General features: G+C 43.2%; 1 protein-coding gene across 1 annotated transcript in view; it reads left to right on the top strand.

The window, feature by feature from the left end:
• CCDC186 (coiled-coil domain containing 186) overlaps positions 1-9,467 on the top strand; it is a 34,020-nt gene extending 24,553 nt beyond the window's left edge. Inside the window, exons 11-16 of the mRNA XM_057370261.1 lie at positions 245-500; positions 1,091-1,280; positions 2,337-2,417; positions 3,453-3,663; positions 4,692-4,911; positions 5,592-9,467. Coding sequence (XP_057226244.1) covers positions 245-500; positions 1,091-1,280; positions 2,337-2,417; positions 3,453-3,663; positions 4,692-4,911; positions 5,592-5,675 — 1,042 coding nt within the window. The 3' untranslated portion in view covers positions 5,676-9,467. The remainder of the gene's footprint in view (positions 1-244; positions 501-1,090; positions 1,281-2,336; positions 2,418-3,452; positions 3,664-4,691; positions 4,912-5,591) is intronic.
• The last annotated feature ends 3,855 nt before the right edge of the window (positions 9,468-13,322 follow it).

The raw sequence follows: 13,322 nt of genomic DNA, 5'->3' as shown, positions 1-13,322 counted from the left end.
ACTGAAGGAGCTAATGCTGAGTGTCCTTCTGTGGATGCAGAGATCTCTCGCTGCAGCACTGCAGCGTGTCATGCAGTGAAGTGAAAACTCCTGTGATATTTAGGGATCCAGTGACTAACAGATGCCCCAGGRTTATTAATTGTTCCCCTGCCTTATTTGTACTTGGTCTGAATGCCTTTATTTCARTGAAGTTTCATGCCTTCAAGCTCAGGTTATCCCTAATGAGATACTATTGTTTTGACAGAGATGAACAAGAAATCAATGCTTTAAAGGAAGAAGTGGATGGTTTAAATTCTCTGATTGCYGATCTTCAGAAGGACATTGAAGGTAGTCGGAAAAGAGAATCTGAGCTTTTGATATTCACTGAAAAATTGACCAGTAAGAATGCACAGCTTCAGTCTGAAAACAATTCCTTACAGAGCCAGTTGGATAAGCTTTCTTACAGTGAAAGAGAGCTGCAGAATCAGCTGGAGTGTGTTCAACAGGCTAAAGATGATCTGGTGAGTACAGTGAGCAGCTTGTTTTTGCTCTAGTGAGATGTCTGACACAGATAGTGACGTGGCACATGAATACCACCTTGTGTCTTCTCTTACCTAACTGCAGTCTCTGTGTGTTTGCCTGTAACAGCAGTGGGATATCAACACCTCTTGTTCCCAAGGGGAAAGAAATCCTGAGGCACACTGCACTGGAATGCAGTGAGGGGGAGGAGGTGTCACTGTGTTGCTGTTTCTGTCTGTTTGGGAGCAGAGAGTTCTCTGTGCAGCTGTCATTGAAACAGACAGACGGTTCTAATTTGCCTGTGAAATATTGCTGTCAAGTGTTCCTCAGGTCCTGTTTGTAAGAGAAATGTAATTTTTAGTAAACTTAGTGTGTCGTGGAAGTTAATGTCATTTTGTACTGCATCATGTAGATATTTTGGAGATAGCTGAGGACTCTTACTTTGCAAGTGAAGTGCTGGTGTTGAGCCTAAATAATAAATGTAAATTGTGAATGATTCCCAGGTGGAAAGTGCAGTTAGGGCTGTTGAGCATATAGTATGGTTAGGCTAGAATTTTTTTGTATATGACTGAAAACAAGATTGTAATTTCAGGCCACAAAGTTACAGAAGGAGGAGGATCAGCGAAAGTCAGAGGTAGAGACCCTGCAGACTCAGCTGGCCTCAGAGCAGGAAGAATTATCAGCACTGAAGACTCGTGTGGATGAGCTGAAGGATGACCTGGCTACTCAGAAGCGCAAACATGCAGCAAACCTGAAAGACCTCACAAAACAACTTCAGCTAGGTGGAGATTATTTACAATCATGGRTCAGCCTCATCTGTAGCCCCTTCAGTGTCTGATGGGGGCTCAGGTCCTGTCTGCCTGTGYTCACTGCTTGAGTGTCACCCTTCAAGCTCTCCCTGTCCCCAAACACAATGAGAGTGAGCAAGTTAGACCTTGTGGAAAATGCAGTTGCTGGCCTTTGTGTTAATTTTCAGTCTAAAATACAACTTTTGAAGTGGATTTAGACATGAAATGAAAGATATTTCAAAAGAGTTTAGTTTTTGTTATCTTGTGTCTGGCTRCTGAAGTGTCAGTGTACGTGTATATGGATTCTGGTCTGTGTGGGGAGTGTATTCAAGTACATTGAAGAGTTTGCTAGTTGCTGACTGTATCAGRAATTGCTGGTGGTGGTTATTTTTTTAGTACATTAAATAGAGCACTTCGGTTTTTAAAGCTGGATATGGAGAGACTGATGACTAATTTTGTCTACAAATAGAAGTCATCAAATACCCAACAATGCATATGCTCTGAATGCAAATAGATTTGAAGATAATCARATGTGTTTGATGGAAGAGGTCCTGTTGGCACAGTGCAAGACAATTCCATGTCCCTTTTTGTGCACATAAGAACAGCTGTGTGCTTTCTGTCTTGATCCCCGCTGAGTGAGTGGTGTTTCTGGCACAAGTACACTCTGCTGGCKGTGGTGATACTGTTAGGAGATGCTGGAGCAGAGTTGCCATTCAGTTGTAATTTACATGGCCGATTCAAAAAGAAAAATCAAATTGTTAACTGTTTTCCCAGTTAATCCTGTGTATGACATAACCCCTTCAACTGGTAACTGCAGCGCTGTGTAGGGGTCATGGTGGRTGTTACCTCCAGCTACTTCATRGCTGGGGCCAGAGAGAGATGGGGMRTTGYTTGGGTTTGGGTTTTATTTTTAGCTGCCACCATTGTCTTTTAGTTATCAAGCCACGTTAAATTAGTGCAGGAGGATTTGAGGTTTTGTATGTTGGATAATGCTGTGATTTTCAGTTCTTAACCTGCTATTGGTAACCATCATTTTGTTAATACTTCTAGCACGGAGGAAATTGGATCAGATGGAAAATGGTAATTATGACAAAGAAGTCAGCAGCATGGGGAGCCGTTCCAGTTCATCAGGTAATGGAGYACCTAGCAGGGCTACCAAACAGCCCTGCAATCTTAACAAGGTTGCCATAGTGTGCTTGCTCTTTATGTGGCTTGTGCATTTGCAGTGTGTGGGCAGCTTCCCATTAAAACTGACAAAATAGCCTCTAAGCACCAAAATGCACTTGGCTGATGGCAGTTGTAGGTGCTTATTATGGGATTAAAGTGTAATGTTTGTGATGTTTGTGTATTTTGGTTCTTTTTAAATACCTGCCTTTTTTAATTTGTTGCTTTTATGTTTGGAGGAAACTCAAGAGGACTCCAGATTATAGAGGGCCCTTTTACATGCTGCCAGATGCAAAAAAAAAAAAAAGAGCAGTGGCTTCCAACATTGTTTAATTGCCCTATTGACAGTTGCAACTGTGTAAATGATAAATCAATTAGTATCATTAGAGACATCAGTGGGTTTATGTAATATTCATGACTTTCTATCCAGTTAGAACTAAAGTAGTGATCTTTAGCACTGAAAACAGCATCCGTTTCCTTCCATGATATGTTTGGGTTTTARGTTGGGTTAGTTCTGTAAAAATGTCCTGTAATCTCACTGTGAGAGAGACAAATGCTTRGAACAGCAGAAAGTAAATACTGYAAGCTCTCAGTGATCAGTGCTGCACAGTGTTTATAGTGTAGGGCTTTTGTGCATCTGAACAGTTTTCTTAGTATTGTAATTTTAGTTTACTCCAAAATGCACATTTAAWTTCAGCCCAGTCTTGTGCAAAGTCAATGAATGTGAAGGTGTTTAAGTGGGAATAAGCACTCCTGAAGGAAGCACACCTGTACCAAAGGCATTGCCCCCATGGGAGAGGACTGCACTGCTGTCCAGTGTGTTGTATTTAAACACTTCAAAGATCCTTTAGAGAAAACCCCACTAACATAAAGGGAAACTGGCATCCTGAGGGAAGTATCCTAAGCTCCTGACAGCTAATGAGTGCATGCACTGCTCTACTGGGGGCACTTCACCTGGTGTAAAAGCCAAAGGAGTTTATACAAATGCTGATGTTTTGGCAGGGTCCCTTAATGCGCGCAGCAGCAACGAGGACCGGTCTCCTGAGAACACTGGCTCTGCAGTGGCTGTGGACAGCTTCCCTGAGGTGGACAAGGCTGTCCTGGTTGAAAGAATACTGAGGCTACAGAAGGCACATGCTCGAAAAAATGAAAAGATGGAGTTCATGGAAGATCACATTAAACAGCTGGTGGAGGAAATCAGGAAAAAAACAAAGTATGTTCTATGTTCTGTTCTTACAGGTTTTCAGTGCTGAGCTGATGCACTAAACAAGTATTCTGGATTTTATGTAAGAAAATTAATAGTAAAAATATTGCAGTGACAGTAAATTTCAGAGGTAGAATTAGTTTGGGGTTTTTTTTTCCCTTATCTTTCCCCAGCAGTTATAGTAATTGCCAMGTTTTTGGCAATTATTACTATTACTAAATGTTTTTCAGGAGGAATTAACTKCCACAGGTGGGATTTTGGTAGCAAAATGGTTAGCAGATGGCTCATTTGAGGCGGTCTGCTGCCACTGGCTAAGAGATGAGTCCATTCCCCTCATGTGCTTAAAAGGGTCCTGACCTATTTGTTTTGGAAGGAGAATCTTCATTATACCAGATGGTAGTCCGGAATACAGATCAAACAAATGATTCATCTGAGCCAAAGGTGGTCAGTAGTTAATGTGTGAGACAAGATTCCACTTAAATGGAAATCTCATCTTACAGGATGATGCCTGGAACTTYAGTTAGGAGGGGAAGAAATGCTGGCATACACCTGCTTCTGGAAAGTGCAGTTGTCTGTTAGGAATTGCCCCTGCTTAATGAGTCCATACATTTATGCCCATCTGGTACCATTTCACAGAACATGGTCACAGCTTGGGAAGACTCGAGAAGAGACTTAGTGATTTTTGTCTCATGCATAGGAAGCTTAATGTTTTATGTCTGGAGTCTTTCAGCAAAAAAAGCAGAGACTTCTTTTAAATGCCTTTTTTTGTCACAGTAGCTTTTCAGTGTACCTTTAAATAAGCCTTGCACATTGTAGTATCTTGGCCTACCAGCATCTCCTATATTGCTATTGGTATCCCACATTTTCCTCTGACCCAGAAATTGCAGGAGTAAATTTTACTGCATTTTCAGTAATACAATACAGCTTGAAAATTAAATTACTCATGTCAGGAATCTGAAGTTACTTCAGTGTCTAACTTTGACTCTTGTCTGCCTTGTAATGCTATGATRTTGCTTTTTTGTTTTTTTATCCTCCAGAATTATTCAGAGTTACATTTTGCGGGAAGAAGCTGGAACACTGTCATCAGAGGCCTCTGACTTCAACAAAGTACACTTGAGTAGGCGTGGTGGGATTATGGCATCTCTGTATACATCTCACCCTGCAGACAGTGGGCTCACGTTGGAACTCTCCTTAGAGATAAACAGGAAGCTTCAGGCTGTGTTAGAAGATACATTACTGAAAAATATTACATTGAAAGTGAGTGACTGTGCCACTGCTTCCACGCATTCTTGTGATTCTCAGATTCTCCCTTCACTGCTGCTGTTAAAGGCTTTTCAGAAGTCAGCCCACTGTGAATGGATGCCACAGACAGCATTGGGGTTAYGTGACATGATCCCAGCTGTTCTTCCACTTTAGGACGCTCAGTGTAAGCTGCACTAATGGGCTGCTGCTTGAAATAAGTTCTGGAGTGCCTGTGCCTTCAGCAGGGCAGGGTCTCTCTATGCTCTCCCCTGGGCATGGGGAGCCAAGAGTGTGGGTTCTGCCTGCCTGGCTCTCTTGAGCTCCTGGGGCAGCACATCTGGTGGCAGGGTGAGGTGGCAGGCTGGGAAATGGTGTGCAGGCTGCCAGCTGGGCTGCAGTGTTCTGCACAAGCTGGGAGATCTCTTCCTTAGTTATCATTCCCTTTGAATGTTGTACTTTCTAGACATCCTGTAGAATACTGGTAGCTGCAAAACAAGGTTTGCCCAGAGCTTTGAGTCTTTAATTGAAATGAGCTTGGTTTTTTCCAGCTCTGTCTAATCATTTGCATTTGTTCTGGATACTTGAAAGTATCAACCTGCTGACATAAACAGTAATTTTGACTTATTAGTGCATTTTGTGCTGATGGACTCATTTTCCCTTTATAACTTTCCCTATCATTTTTTTCCCCCACAAAGGAAAACCTGCAAACTCTAGGAACAGAAATAGAACGGCTTATTAAACACAAGCATGAACTGGAACAGAGAATAAAGCAGACATAACTAAARCTTCTGGGGACTAACCAGCGTGAAGATGCAGAAAAGGCAGGTGCTACAGACCACTGTGTTTTACATTCTGCCTGCCAGCACAAGCATCTGGGGTTTTGCAGAAGAAGCCTTTGACCACACAGGCTCACTCATGTGAGAGATCAGCAGAGTGTGGTTCTGTCTGTCCAGTACCAGCCTGAGGCACTGCTGAAATTTGCTGCACACTACATTTATCTCGAACTTCTATTTGAAATGACACACAGATGCTTTGCMGTGCAGACTATGTTTGGAGTGAGTTGCTGTGAGATTTTAATTTCTGCACTGTATAATTAATCAGTCTCTTAATGATGGAGCTTGAAAAAATAAAGCCAATTATGTCTTAGTCGCTATTGAACATATCCGGTGTTACTGAGCTTTAAGGGCTTTCAGACGTTTATTTCCTTTCTTGCATATTATTTCTGATCTTTGGGTTGATTCAGCATTTTTGACATATGCATGGAATAATGCTCTGTCACAAAATTTTGGTTTTTAAATGGTGGCCATGATATTGCATATTTTCTGCTTTAGATTAACATTCAACTGGTCAGTTTGTTTATTCTGGAGGAGTGAAGCAACAGTAAAACCAAGGGATTAGGARGTGTTCTGATTCAGTTCTTGAGTTCATGTAATTGAAACCAATGTCAGTTCAGCAAGTCTTGGAAACCCTTGATCTTTAGACATGTGGATCTAAAGAAGTCTGATATGAAAGTTAGTTAATAAAGTTCTCTGGGCTTTAGCATAACTAACAGCATTTAAGAAGTAAGAGTTTTAGCTGCCCATTGCATGTACAGGTAGACATGGTCATTGCATCTGTTTTCAAAGACAAATGGAAACTAACWAAATTTCCTCATTAGCTGTGGCTAGACCAGCAAGTGAAAATAATGGTAAGAAATGAGAACTATATCTAAATGGGATTTTAATCTGTTGTTGGACTGTGAAAGTGGCMCAGAAATCTGTGTAACTCCTTGATTTTACTGTTGTGAAGAATTAGGTCAAAGTGGCACAAACTGAGAACTGTTAYTTAGTCTTCAGTGGCTGAGAGGGTGATGGAGGAAGAAAATCAAGGTGACAAGATTTGGGTTAGTCACAACATCATGTTCATATTTTAGTTCCAGGATAAGTAACATACAGGATCTGAAATATCTTTATTCCAGCAGTAAATGCATAGTTTCTGTATCTATCACCTTTTGACCAAAATAAATTTATCAGATCACAGTGTAAATAYATACTTCAGGTTTTTATTAAATACTTGAACTTCGTATTGTCATGAAAGAAGAGTCAATATACATTTACARTAGCGATGCTTTAGCTACTTTAATCAAAAAGGGGCATGTGGGGGGAGAATCTGTCTTACTGCAGGCACTGCTTGCATCATACACAAAACAAGGGACCTGAATCTGGCAGCACAGAGGAGGATAATTTATCAGACATCTGGGTGACTTAGGGGTGTGAGCTCCACTTTTAGATACCACTGAGTTACCTGAGCTTTGTAATGAAACAAATTGAGCAGTAGAACSTAATTTGGTTTGAATGGTTTGATTCAAGACAGATTTCCTTGTTAGTTCAAAGATAGACATTTCTGAAAGTCCTTGGGGGATCAAGACCTGGTCTGTGGTCCAGAGACCTTCAAGAATCTGGGATGGCAGGTCCCTTCAGTGACAAAGAATTAAGTATTTCTTTAGAAAGGGAGAGTGRGAATAAATTGTTTCAAATCTAAGCGAGCATTATATAGAAGCKGCAAGCCTTTAATCTGGGTGGGTTTTTATACGTCTATTTTTTTAATTCCYGAGAGCAATGGTTATCTGAAATGTTCAGAAATTTGGGCCAGTCCAGTCATGGGACTATCTCTTCTTTGCTGTTGTTTAAGTGATGTGAAGAGTGGCTCTGCTGAAACACATTTGTCACAGCTTCCAGGAAGCAAACAGACAGTTGTACATGACTGAGCTTAGAACTTCTGCTGAAAGTATTTTAGAACAATTTGCATGCTGAAACATAGCTTAGCTCTTGTATATTTGGGTTTTCATGCTTCAGTGTACCAGATCTCTGGATGTTTTCAGGCATTCAGCTGAAGGACTCCAGTATTTTAGATACCATGTTAATACTGTAATCTTTTAATATATATTYTCCGGGTGTACAGTGTGAATGAAGGAGATGTGTTGTGCAGATGGAATCAGTGCAATGGCTTTGTGGAAATTCACTTTTCTTTTTGGCATGGTCGTTTCTCCTTTTTAAGTTGAGAAACTTAGCTGTCCTCCTGCCCTGCTGGAAATGCTGCTTGCTCTTTGTAGCACTAATAACTTCTCAGACTTTTTTTTCTCCCTTGGTTATGGAGACACACAAAGCAGCCAAAATACCACGTTGTTTATTATGCACGGTRTTTTCATGGACCAAAGTTGTCACACACAGGTGTTATTTTAAACATATCTGTTAGAGATGGAAATGTCATTCTGGCTTGCACATTGGCAGGTGACTCTGGTCAGCCCAGGGTGTGATGAGYACCTGATGGGATCAGCCAGCAACTTGGCGTAAGGATGTTCCTCATTTTTGAGAGGCAGTGATGGATGCACCATAAAATGTTGCTGGTCCTGTTTCCATGGGGCAGCTTGTCAGGACTGTGATGCTGTTGGTGCAGTAACAGAACACCTTCTGTGGAAAGGTGTTTCTGTGGGGTGGYTCACACAGGTGAGCACCAGCTGGTGCAGGGTGGCTGCAAGGCATGTGTAGAAATCTCATCCCACTTATCATTGTTTTGGAAACTATATTATGAACCTGAAACTGTATTATGAAACTGAAAACTGTCCTCAGATAAACTTGAGTTTTAGAGATAAACTGGTAAATTAATAAATCGCTCACGAAAGYAGCCTGGAGGATTTCGGTACATGCCTGTCACTGAAATTCAGTGTCCATTAGATATGTAATTGCCACAGGCTGCTTTTGAAAATTCCAAGCTTGTGGCTGGTTATGTCTTACAAGCTTAAACATCTGTTTCTTAAATACTCAGGGTGCTCTGTTAATTCAAACATCGCACATACAGATGTTGTTAGAGGCCCTACAGCAAAGCTGCCTATGCTTTTCCACCCTCTGTAGAATCCAGCACTGTCATTGTCTAAAGCCAGACCCTGTGACTTGAAGAATACCATTTTATGCTATAGAAATTACTGGCTTGCTGCCACATAGACTTGTGCAATATTTTTAATTATAGTCCAGAAAACTGGAGGTTGATTTCTTCCTTGGATATTTTCTCATYATCTTCACTTGTTGCTGGCAACACCCATAGTATCTCTCTTGAAATATTTTTCATTGCAATGTTTTGGTTCATAATTTAAAAAAAATAAACGAAGGTGTGTCTGGCTTCTAGTGCATCAAGTGTAAAGCTGAGTGTCCACATGCTGCAGAGACCTGGATCTAGGGAGGGGTTTAGAGAGCAAGGGCCTTCCCCCTTCCTGTGCCAGGCACTGTGAATGTGAATACCAGCAGCAGGTGGCACAAGGAATCAGGTGYACCCTGTCTCACTTGCCCAGGGACAGATGGCTGTGTTACAGAGGGAGCTGGGTGGTAATAAGAGCTTTTCCAAGATGGATGGGTGTTTCCTTCCCATTTTCGTGTTCTAACTCAAACTATGTTGATTCTTCCAATCTATGTATGTACGTCATCTGAATATACACAGAATGTCTATTGATTTAATTTTGTAGATACTTGTTTATGTATAAAGTTTTCAAAGGTATTGCTGTACCTTATGTATATACTGTACTTTGAAATAATAAACATACAAATGTATGAAAACCTGGTCTGGGTGCTCATCCTTGGGGAGTGGGAGCTTGTGCTGCTTGTCAATAAATACTCCTATTGCAGCCGGTAAACAGGAGGTGGCAGTGCCTCTTCTCCGGTATTGCCAGTGGGAGGAACAGCTCAGCCAGGGAGAACACCTCTCCTCCTGAATGTAGGGAATTGCGGTGAGCAGGTGATCGCTGTGCTGCAGCTAAGGACTGCAGTCCCTGTAAGTACCCTCGACGCTTCTCATTTTCATAATGTGAATTTAAGAATCCCACAATCCCAGTAGCAAGGGCTGGTTCTTTGGATACAGCTCCACATATGCTCCTCTGATTTATTTATTCTCTTGTAGAGATCTAACATAGTTTGTTTTTCAGCCATGATAGTATTTCTTTATAAAAACAGTAAGTGATGCTGTTTGGTTCCTGGCAGTGCTTATATGAAAATCCTGGGAATGGGATTGGTATAGGTTGTCCTGTCCTTGAAGGGAGCCAGAAAAAGGGAAAAAGAATATGATGAAGGTGATAATTTATGGAGTTTATTCTAAAATGTCCCAGAGTGCCTTAAATGTGAGAAGGGGGTGTCCTATTTTTTGCTGAAATTAATGACAAACAACCTCAACTTTGCCAGGAGTGGACCGATGGCTCCCACTGATTTTTCTGCTTACAGTTGTCTCTATGACCCTTTGCTGAAATTGTTTTGGAGTTTACTGCTTTTCTTCAGCTTTTTTCACTGATAGCAGGTACAGTTGTTGGTGACAGATGTGACCAAAAATCAAGGTTTATTTGTGCTTCCTGAGTATTTAATGCTTCTGATTGAAAACAGTGGCCTGAAGCTGAGCTTCCCCAAACACTAATTTTGGCTTTGGTGGTATTTGCAATTAGTGAACTTCCCAGCCCTGTTTTTAGGTCTGTGTCAGAGCCTGACCCAGCCCAGCTCTGTGTGCAGAGGAAGGGTTCTCATGGCACTTGGTCCTGAAGAAAGCCAGGCTGATACTGCAGCTACTGGGTGATAAATATCAAAYCAAATGCTAGCAGTTCTCTTCTCTGGCTGATTGTGAATGAGGAAATCAGCACTGCTATTTTTCTCTCTCTTTCTGCTTTATTTTAAGGGGGTTTTTAATAGCGAGCTCTGCTGGGGGTTTTGTTGTTGCGGTTGTTTTTAGGCTATTTTACATCAAACCACAGTGGGTCTGTGCCAGATTTTGCRAGATTTTTGCATGCATAAATGTAACTGTTGCAGTAGCAGAGTGCTGCTGAACAAGTTGTTCTCATCTAACGTGTATAAATATGCTGTTAGATGTGTTTGTTGCTGTTCTGCTCCAGTGGATGCCCTATAGTCAGGARATCCTCTGGCCCTTGGGTTTCACTGGGCTCTTGACCATGAGCAGCTGCCCACTGATCTCGGCAGGGCTGCTCAAATGCCTCAAAGTGAAGCACCTTGCTGACTAACAGAGCCCTACGAATGTCTAAGAGCTTCTCAGGAAGTTTCTATTTTAAAATAATCCTGTGTGTATGGAATAAGGAAAAAACAGCAAAAGAAAGCGTGAAGTTTGTGAGCTCTGACCAAAGTGCTGGTGTTTGACACAAGCACTGCTGCTCCCTTTTGGGGTGGCTGGTGTTTCCTTAAACACTGCCCTGGGCCACCCAAATTTCTGGGTTGGCTGGTGTGTCCTTAAACACTGCCCTGGGCCACCCAAATTTCTGGGTTGGCTGGTGTGTCCTTAAACACTGCCCTGGGACACCCAACCTTCTTGGTTGTTCTTTGGTGCTGCCTTTGGGGTTGGATTGAAGCAGGGTGCAAATGCAGGGCAAAGTTTCCTCAAGCTGTGATCTGCAGCCAGACMGAAGGGTTTGTGAGGCTGCTCTGTGAAAGGGACTGGTTAAAAATACTCAGAAAATGATAGATCTGAAATGATTTTAACTCCTGTCACTGCCGAGCACAGGGGAGAGGAAGAAGRTGAGAATCACTTATATCAGCACTGTGAGTAAAAGCAGCATATGGCTGAAAAAACAGACCTAGTGCTGGTCAGCCTAAACCTGTGTTGTGGGCCTGCAAATTCCCTGGAAACTTTGCAAATCAGAGCTTGAAAAAAACAGACTTAGGCTCAGAGCTGTGACCTGTTCATGCTGTAAGTGSCTCGTACTAATGAACGAGGCTTCACCTTCATAATTAGATTATYAGAGCAATACTGATTAGTTGGACTCTTGAAAATGTTCAAGGGCTTCACCCTTCTGGAGAAGGGATCTTCAGCCATGCAGTGAAATGAGAAATCAGAGAAGTTTCTCATGGGCTAATCATCTGCAGTGAYACAGGCTGCTGACAGCCAAACCTGTGATGCTGTCCCTGGTCCCTTCCCCTTGCCAAGTGTCTGCTCTGGCCTGGGGCTCACTCAGAGCAGTGGGGGAACAGGACTGTCCCACAGCGAGATCTTTGCCTGTCCACCTGTCCCAAAGCTGTCCAAGCAGCTCCTGGTGCACTGCAGGTAACACTGGTGCACTGCAGGTAACAGCTCAGCCTGTTGAGGCAAACACGGAGATCTGCTTTCCCTGGCTCTGCTGCTGTGTGAGCTGCAGCGTGTCCGAGGTGGCTGCACAGCTCCCACACCCTCCATAATGCCAGACAGAGCTCCCTGAGYGAGGCAGGACAGCTGGCAGTGAAACCCCTCCACAGCTCCAGGTAAAACCACCCCCAAAATCCACAGCCCCTTGTTTTGCTTGGCTTCAATCAGGCATTTCTGGGATCTAGAAAGACCCAGCTGGAGCCAAGCAGGTGTTTTCCATCAGCAAGGATTGGCAGAGGAAAGCCTCTGCTTCATAAAGCAACCTGATAAAGAGAGCAGCCATCAATCCAGGTAGCTGTGACCCTGGATATTGTTCTTGGAAGCCCTTGTGGTCTTGGGCTGTCCAACCCCAGTACCAGAGGCATTGAGAATGGTTACCATGCAGGCATTTCAGAAATGTAGCACACCTCTAAAGCAGGACCTTACCAAACACAGGTTGGATGGAGTCACCTTCGCTCCTCAGGCAGGTGAAGCCCTTGGAAGAGACGTGGCAGATTTGGCAGCAGGCCTGTAGCACGAGACTCACAGATTGCTTTATTTTGTTTACCTGAATTAGGTTGAATTATTCCCCACTCTCAGAATTTCCTTGCCCTCTTCCAAAGCTGCTTGTTGATGCTGAGAGATCAGTCAAGTATTGCAAAGTGATTTGACCTTGCTTGGGCTGGTGACAGAGCCCAGAGCTCGCGGGTAGTGGTCACCTTGTARTGCCAGAGCCACTGTGGCGTGTCCCTCATTAAAGACAATGTTGAGGCAACTGCAGGCAAGGCCAGGGCACAGGGGCAGGTGAGCTCCCTCCCATCACACTGWAGAGAGCGTGATTTAGCTTCCCTTGGCTTTGGTGGCAGCTGAAACAATAGAAATGTCCCCAAAGGCCAGGAGTTGCAGTCCAAGGGATTCCCTAGAGAGCAATAAATGGAGGCACTTACGTTTCATTAATTGTGTATCAGAGCAAACACTGGAAAAACACCAACCAACCAAAGCAGCAAGTACACCCCTGACTGCTGGGGGGAGGCTCCTGCCAAGAAAGCAGCCTTGGATCAGAGAGCAAGGAAGTGAAATCCTTCCAAAGGGTGATTCAGAGCAGCCTCACAGGCTCCTGTGCTGCTGCCCCGTCACCACCGTGCTGGATGGGGCACAGGGGAACAGCTCYTGTCTGGCCACCCTGCTCTGTGTGRGTGCCTTGGGACCAGTGAGGAGCTGTCTCAGACACAGGGAGGTCAGCAGGGGTTCTGATCCCTCATGTCACACAATCACAGGATCATTGGATTGGAAAGGGCCTTAAAAGCCAT

This window comes from Malurus melanocephalus, unplaced genomic scaffold, assembly GCF_030028575.1.
Source record: "Malurus melanocephalus ecotype Western Australia unplaced genomic scaffold, MMel_1.1 scaffold_122, whole genome shotgun sequence".
Taxonomy (NCBI): domain Eukaryota; kingdom Metazoa; phylum Chordata; class Aves; order Passeriformes; family Maluridae; genus Malurus; species Malurus melanocephalus.
The sequence above is the reverse complement of the archived record's forward strand: the minus strand, read 5'-3'. Positions and strand labels throughout refer to the sequence as shown.